The 8,572-nt window shown below is 40.5% G+C and overlaps 1 protein-coding gene across 1 annotated transcript; it reads left to right on the forward strand.

The window, feature by feature from the left end:
* Positions 1–326: 326 nt before the first annotated feature.
* tdrd6b (tudor domain containing 6b) lies at positions 327–8,041 on the forward strand. The gene is made up of 4 exons (XM_033643237.2): positions 327–368; positions 2,937–7,548; positions 7,653–7,711; positions 7,885–8,041. The coding sequence occupies exons 2-3, from the start codon at positions 2,960–2,962 to the stop codon at positions 7,663–7,665; spliced, it is 4,602 nt and encodes a 1,533-aa protein (XP_033499128.2). The 5' UTR covers positions 327–368; positions 2,937–2,959; the 3' UTR covers positions 7,666–7,711; positions 7,885–8,041.
* Positions 8,042–8,572: the final 531 nt, after the last annotated feature.

Genomic DNA, 8,572 nt, shown 5'->3' on the forward strand with positions numbered 1-8,572 from the left:
CAAAACACGGAACCGAGAGCGTGCTGCCTGATTGGCTCCGCGGGGGATACCTGTGTGCACGTCCGAAGTTACAATCTCTCGGGTTTTTTTTAAAATAAAAGAAGTAATGGAGGTTTATACAATATAGTAGATTAAGATTATAATATACATAACTCATCTTAACTTTATAAACCATGATAAACAGAATAAAATGTTATAAAGTCATAATATTACACTGTAGGTGGCGTCATGCACTTTTAATGTTAGTTTGTAGTCCGGCAATAAAACCACAGAAAAAGAAGAACCAGTTAAAACCCCACGTGAGTTCCCGTCTCCTCTTCCTGCCGCGAAATTCCAATGATGATGATGAGTCTCCCGCACCAAAGCTGGTGAGAAAATCAACCTGTGTTTGATCATGTGTGCAGCTGGTGTGTGTTAATCAGAGCCGAATGGTGAAGATGAAGATGTAGATTTGTAACACACATTTAAAAGTCACGTGAAATGCGTGTGCGAATGGCAGGATGTTATTTTTCGTTAATTATCAGTTATTTTGAATGAGGATCTGCATCACCGAATGATGGAAGTTAAAAAGGAATCACAGAGAAAATAGTATCTTATTTTTTTTAGGGATTTTTAATGTGAATCCTGATGCAAGATAAATGTTGAATTGCAGCTCCCGTTAAACACACAGACATTCATGTATTCCTGTTTAGTTGCATTATTTCAGGCCTGCTAGATTTTCAGAAAACCTTCAAGACCAGGGATTTATGATTAAGATTTTTGGGGAAGTTGAGGGTGTGGCAAATCTTTTTTGGGGCCTGTTCAGGGTCATCACTGCAAGCCAAAGACATTTATTTTTCTTCCTTTTTTTGTACTTGAAGTAAAGAAACACAACCATTTCCCCAGTTTTATAACTTTTAATCCATACCCAACTAATAAAAGACCATAATTAAAAGCCCAAAACCCCAACCTCAGTATTTTCAACAATGTGGACAGCAAGGCCATAATCACCAATTAACACTGGGGCACTGGGGTGTGGGGGGACCATTTAAATCTACATCTTTTGTGATCCAAGGGGGATTCAAGGGTAATTCCCCCAGATTTTTTTTAGAAACTGAACAGCTAAACTGAGCATTTTTGAGCAATTTGGAACAAAAATCTTGGATCAGGGCAGTGGTGTCGTGTAGAGGCTGACATTTTTTTGAGAATCCTGTGGGCCTGCTGCGGGGTGGTTGTCAGTTTCACTATTCATCACTTGACTGGGACGGGACAGGAAAAAAAGTCAATGAACGAAAATAATAACAATAATAATGATAATAAACAAACGAGTCAGCAGCTATAAGTTTGTTTCCACAGAGCATAAAAATATATGGCTGTAAGTCTGAGCACACATCGTTTTATGTTAAGCATGTGAAGTAAAATGAATTGTTTGTTTAGATAATATCACAATGCTAATTTCTGTTAATCCTGTCACGTTAATGGTAATCCCTATATCTGTTAGCACTGAGCTAACAGACCAGTACTAGTCACTTGCCATATGTGGTAGCAATTAAAATCAGAATAAAATGTATTACCAAGTAGGTTTTCACTTAAAAGGAATTAGCCTTGGTGTTTGGTGCAAAGGTAAACATACAATAAACATATGAAAGCAAAGTACTGAAACATTCAATAACATAAATATAGAATAGAAAAATTACAATACATATACAAAAAAATGTAGGCTACTCTATTCAATGTTATGACAAAAATATGTGCAGTAGTATGTGTTCAAGCAGATTAAGTGCAAAGAATGGTAACTGAACTGTCCTAGAAGTTCCTAAAGTCGGTGGCATTCATGGTTAAGGGAATACTTCACCCTCAAAATTACCTATTTTCATATCAATTACTCACCATGTGTGACCTTGAATTCTTAAGGAAACCTTTTTTTCCTATGGGTCTTCACAGTGAACAGAGACTCTGAAAAAGGTGAACGTTCTTCGGGAATTAAAGTAAAGGGGGTTCATGTTTAACGACAGCAAAACTATATCACAGCATCCATCTACAAACTCTCCCACACCTCCATGCAGTATAATCAAAGTCTCATTAATCCAGTGCTCAGTATGTCCCAAACACATGCATTTTCACTAAAATATTATGATTAAAACTCGTCAGTACAAACAGTCTCATGCACAGGTATGTGTGTAAACTCTGCTTAAGCAAAGCTTATATGCATGCACATGCTCAGACATACTCAAGGCATGCTAATGTAGGCTAAAGTTTATTATATATTGTAAAGTTTTAGTAAAAATGCATGTCTTTGGGAAGTACTGAGAATAACTGAATAAATGGGACTTGGATTATACTGCACGAGTTGTGTGAGTGTTTGTAAATGGATGTTTTGATATGGCTTTGCTGTCAGGGGTGTAGTCATTACAGAAAGTGAGGGGGACAGATTGTTTTGGAATAAGATGATTTTTTAAAATGTTTTTATTGAAATATTCTCTCACATTCAGTTGCGCTTCTCCATAGTGGCTAAAGAACCAAACCAAATAAGCAAAAACACCTGATGACTAGGAAAAGAGATCAACTGTTTTAAAAAAACGCATAACTCATCTTACATGGTTTGATATAAAGAACGAGTGCAGGGTTTTCTGCCTCTTGCTGGATGGTTTGCTGTACATTTTAGTTGTCAAACTTGATTTACAGTATAAAAAAGTGCGGGGGACATAGAGGACAGATACAGCAGTTGTGGGGGACATGTACCCCAGGGTGTAGTGGTCCCCAGTCACTTTAATTCATGAAGAATGTTCACCTTTTTTGGATTCTTCCTTCACTGTGGAGGCGTGCAAAAAAAAAGTTTTCTTCAGAGCCAAGGTTACAGGAGGTGATTATAATAAACTATAATTTTGCAATTGAGGTATTCTTTATAAAAGCCTGTTTCTCTTAAGCATTGGTACTTTTATTTTTTCCATTTGCAGGTGTATGTGACCCCTGACTCACAATGTGTTCAATTCCTGGCCTTCCAACACCAGGCTCAGAAGTACCTGTTCTCATCACGAGGGTAAACCTAAACTACACTTACGGTCTTGTGGAATTATGGGTTAACGTGGATGATGGCAGGAAGCATGTCTATGAGCAAATGAGAGAGAAAATTCAGACTCCTGAAAGAAAGTTTTATGGATCAGAAGGAAAACCAGGGGATCTCTGTTTAGTTTGCATCAGCGACACCTGGCACAGAGCTCGGATTGTATCGATTCAAAGTGAAGCATGCCATGTTTTTCTGATTGACCAGGGACAGCCTCATATCACCACAAGTGAAGCTTTAGCATGGGGCCAGAGTGACATTTTTCTTCTACCTCCTGAAACTGAATCATGTATACTCGCAAATATCCTTTGCCATGAGAAGAACTGGCCTGAAAAAGCCACAAAGTTTTTGGTATCTCTGCCTGGCAAGAAGGTTAAGGGACTGGTTCAACATGTGCTGATGCCGGACAGGACCATTCTCCTCGACATACCAGTTTTTTCCAAGCACGTTAGTAAGCTTGGAGTTGCAAAGAAGATGCCAGTGGATGAGTTTAAATGCCTCGTACAGAAATGTCTTGAGGCTGACCGCATAATGCAGGAACAGAATCTGAATGTTAGTTGCCAACTTGAGAAGCATGACCATTACTTTTACCCAGAGCTGTTAACTGATACTTTTGAAACTGTTTACGTGACAGAGGTAACTAATCCACATGACATTTTTTGCAAAGTCCTTATTTTTTCCAAGGCAGTGAAGATATTATCAGAACAGATCCAGAAGTACTATGAAGAGAACTCAGATGTAGGAGAGACACGACCTCTGACCTGCGGGGATCCATGTGCTGCTAGAGGAATAAACGGCAGATGGCATCGCTCATTACTAAAGCAAACCATGACTAGTGATGGCGCTGTTGAAGTTTTGCATGTGGATGAAGGAAAAACTGAGCTAATCCCAATTGGAGACATCAGACCTCTGCATGTGAAATTCCTGAGAATGCCAGTTGTCACGTATTCCTGTTCTCTTGAAGGTGTAAAAGATAATGGCACAGGGTGGACTACAGACCAGACTGATTACTTGAAATCAGCGCTCCTGAACCAGACAGTGGTGGTGAAGTTTACCCGCCACAGCATACCTGAAGATGTCTATCATGTCATTCTCTATGCAGAAAATTATGTATGCATAAACAATTGTTTTATAGAGATGGAAGAGCCTTTCTTACCACCCAAGACTGTACGAGATACAAATGTCCAGAATGAATCCATCACCACCTTGCTTCTCAGAGACGAACGTTGGGTGGATTTACAGAACAAAGTCAGCGTAAATGTTGATGCTTTACCAGAGGAAACTTTGCCACACACCAAGAACCTAGCAGTCAATGGCAAGACAGACAATGCACTGACTTCTGGAGCTGATGATACTAAAATCAAAGTGAGCTCAGAATGTCCAGACCCTCTAGTACAGATCAATGGGAAGCTTTCAAATGCTTCCCCCTCTGATGTGCTAAATGCTTGTGATGCAGTGAAATGCATCGTAAAAGCTGCAACACCTGATGAAGGAGGTCTGCTTAACATGGTAGATTGTGAAACATCATCAAACAGTGAATGCAAGCTTTTGACTCAGAAATGTGCACAGGCCGAAGCTCTCGTTCAAAGTCCTCCACAAGTCCCATTGGATGCATACATTTACTCCACACACAACATTGAGGTGAATGGAAAAGAAAAAGTGTGGGTTACCTCTTGCGAGAATGTCCATCAATTCTACTGCCAACTGGAGAGGAATTGTCAGTATTTTGATAAAGTGATGGGAAATGTTAATCAACTAATTGGCCAGCCACGGAACACAGATCACCCACTTGGACTTAATAGCATTTGCCTTGCTAAGTACACTGATAAAAAGTGGTACAGAGCTCAAGTAGAAGAAATGTCTCCAAAACTTAAAGTGCACTTTGTGGACTATGGTCATTCCTTTGAAGTGAATGAATCTGATATTTGTCCCTTTCCCCCAGAAGCAAGCATGGTCAAGTCTGTTCCTGTACAGGCTGTTCCACTTGGACTGTCCAATGTCCCTGCAGACGTGCCTCAGGAAGTCAACCAGTGGTTTGCTGAATGTGCTGTTGGCCAAAGTTTCACCATTTCAGTTGTAGCAAAAGAGGAAAATGGGAAGCTACTGGTTGAACTGTTTGAAGGACCTCAGAATGTAAATGTGAACGTCAGAGGGGTTGTAGCAAATATGATGCAACAACAGATGACCAGTGTCATTCAGCAGCTCTCCAACAGCCCTGAACATGCCAGTGTGCTAAATGGGGATTGTCCAAAGCAAGAGCTCAAGAATGTTTCAGTGTTAATGAAGATGACAGAACAAAATAAAGTCCACAGCATCAATGGACTGAATGGACTGTGTGCAAGAGATGAGCTGAATTCACAATCCATAACTAATGCCTCTGCACCACAGACTGAACATGAAAAGACTTTGCATGAAGGAAGAAAACCGGCTTTGGATGTCATTGTTGAGAACAAAGAAATAGAAGGTGATTCAGAAATGACACAACTTTCCCTTCCTTCTTGCCCCAAGGGAAATATAAACATGTACAAGTGGCCAAACATTCCTCAAAATGCAACAGAGGTATACGCCTCTTGTATTGTGGAACCCCATTTCTTCTGGTGTCAGTATGCCGACACAGAGGAGCTCAGCGAAATATCAAGGCTTGCACAGGAGGCAGGACAGGCACCAGAGGATATGAGGTTTCCAGAGACTCTTGGTCCTGGCAGTCCATGTCTTGCTCTGTTTTCCAGTGACAACCAGTGGTATCGAGCTCTAGTAGAGAGCAGAGTTGACGATGTAGTCCATGTCGTGTTTATTGATTATGGAAATGAATCTGATGTTGACATCAAGAATGTGAGATCACTGCCTCAGAGTCTGCTGGAGAAGGCTCCTCGGGCCTTTTTGTGCTCTCTGGATGGATTTGATGAGTCTAAGGGCTCCTGGGATGACCAAGTATATGAGGGGTTCTACAATCTCTTGGTTGATAAACCACTCAGAGTGAAAGTGTTTAATATGGAAGACCATTCACAGATTGCGGTTCCACAATATGCAGTGAAAATTGAGTGTGATAATGTGGTTTTGAATAGTGTAATGCAGAAATACTGGAAACCACTTCACGCAGAACATGCCAAGATTGAAAGAACCCAAATAGAAACTTCCCTCCAAGATATTAAAACTGAGTCCAACATGACAGATCTTAAGGTTTCCAAGGAAAATGTGAATACTTGTTTGTACAAGAAGCCAAACATCTCCAAGAACAAAAAAGAGGAGGTGTACGCCTCTTGTATTGTGGAGCCCCATTTCTTCTGGTGTCAGTACGCCAACACAGAGGAGCTCAGCGAAATATCAAAGCTTGTTCAGGAAGCAGGACAAGCGCAGCAGGACGTGATGTTCCCAGAGACTCTTGGTCCTGGCAATCCATGCCTTGCTCTGTTTTCTAGTGACAACCAGTGGTACCGAGCTCAAGTAATTTGCAGAGTTGAAGATGCCTTCGATGTCACATTTATTGACTATGGAAATGAGTCAGACGTTGATGTCAAGAATGTGAGATCACTGCCTCAGAGTCTGTTGGAGAGGGCTCCCCAGGCCTTTTTGTGCTCTTTGAATGGATTTGATAAGTCCAGGGGTTCCTGGGGTGATGAAGTGTATGATGACTTCTACAATCTTCTGGTTAATAAGCCTCTAAAACTGACAGTGTTTGATATGGATGACCATTCAGAGGCTGCAGTCCCTCAGTATGCAGTGGAAATTGAGTGTGATGGAGTGGTTGTAAATGCAGCAATGCAGAAATACTGGAAGCCAGTTGCCAAAAGACGCGTTTCATTTGAACACCCTCCAACAGAAACTTTTATCCGAAATGGTCAAACTGAGTCCAGCATGACACAACTCAGTGTTGCCAAAGAAAATGTGAAATCTTACATGTACAAGTGGCCAAAGCTTTCTCAGAACAAGACAGAAGTATATGCCTCTTGTATTGTGGAACCCCATTTCTTCTGGTGTCAGTACGCTGACACAGAGGAGCTCAGCAAAATATCAAAGCTTGTTCAGAAAGCAGGACAAGCGCAGCAGGACGTGATGTTCCCAGAGACTCTTGGTCCTGGCAGTCCATGCCTTGCTCTGTTTTCTAGTGACAACCAGTGGTACCGAGCTCAAGTAATTCGCAGAGTTGAAGATGCATTCGATGTCACATTTATTGACTATGGAAATGAGTCTGATGTTGATGTCAAGAATGTGAGATCACTGCCTCAGAGTCTGCTGGAGAGGGCTCCCCAGGCCTTTTTGTGCTCTTTGAGTGGATTTGATCAATCCAGGGGCTCCTGGGATGACGAAGTGTATGATGACTTCTACAATCTCCTGGTTAATAAACCACTCAAACTGACAGTGTTCAACATGGATGACCATTCAGAGGCTGCAGTGCCTCAGTATGCAGTGGAAGTTGAATGCGACGGAGTGGTTGTGAATACACTGATGAAGAAATACTGGAAAGGACTAGATGCAAACCATGCCTTGGCTGGATGTTTGGTCAGGTAAGTAGACTATAATTTGTGTCACTTTTTGAAATTTTAGTTTTGTTAGGATTTCAATGAATGTCATTCACTCGTGTATTTGTCATTTAATCTTTCGTCTTCAGTGGACCCACATGATGGAGAGTGTTGGAGTTTAAAGTAATCAAAAAGTCCTTGAATGATGGTAGGACTTGTTTTTCTAATCCAATCTTTTCTTCACAAGTGATAATTAATGGATGCCATGGGGGTTGTCCTGTGATAAAACTAACAAACTGAAAAGTGAATTATTGATATTTGGACATTTAAGCAGTTTTAAATGTTTAATATGTGATCTAATCCTTGTTTTTGTTTCTTCAGCTCTGGCCCTAGATGAACACCGATGGGGAAACCCAGCTGTGACAGACCAGTCTTTTGGAAACTGAATATACATGTTTGTCTTGTTAGAAATTTTACTCAATGTAATTTTACTAACTAAATGAAATGAAGGTTATTTGTGTCAATAAACATACAGTGCTTGCATGGATGAATAAGGGTGTGAATTTTTAAAATGGATTCTACACATTTGAACAGGCTGTTTTGTAGGCTGTTGGCTATGCAAATCAACTCTAGGGAATAACCGACATCTTGCTCTTCAGCATGTAACTAAATGCATTGTGTTTTGATGATGAAATTTGTGTATCAGTTATGATGCTGGAGCTTAAATTCTTTTTTAGGAGGTTTTTGCAGTAATAAACTTTTAGACCCTTCCTCAGCCCAAGCCTCATTAAAAAGGCTTCCATAGACGGTAGACAGTTTTTTTTTTTTTAAGTTTAACAATGGTACAATTTTGTCACATTTTCACCATTGATATAGGCTACCAAGTCTTTAATTATATCCAATTCTACGACTGGGGGTAATGTTTTTTAAGTGGGACACAGATTTGGAGGGGAGGGGAGGGGAGTTGGACTTTTTTTGACAGATGCACCAATATTTGTAACATTCCCCATTGAACAGTGAATCTCTTTCCATCCCTCACGAGGCAAGTTCTCTCAAACAACTGAATAAG

The sequence above is a fragment of the Epinephelus lanceolatus genome, chromosome 15 (assembly GCF_041903045.1).
Source record: "Epinephelus lanceolatus isolate andai-2023 chromosome 15, ASM4190304v1, whole genome shotgun sequence".
NCBI lineage: Eukaryota > Metazoa > Chordata > Actinopteri > Perciformes > Serranidae > Epinephelus > Epinephelus lanceolatus.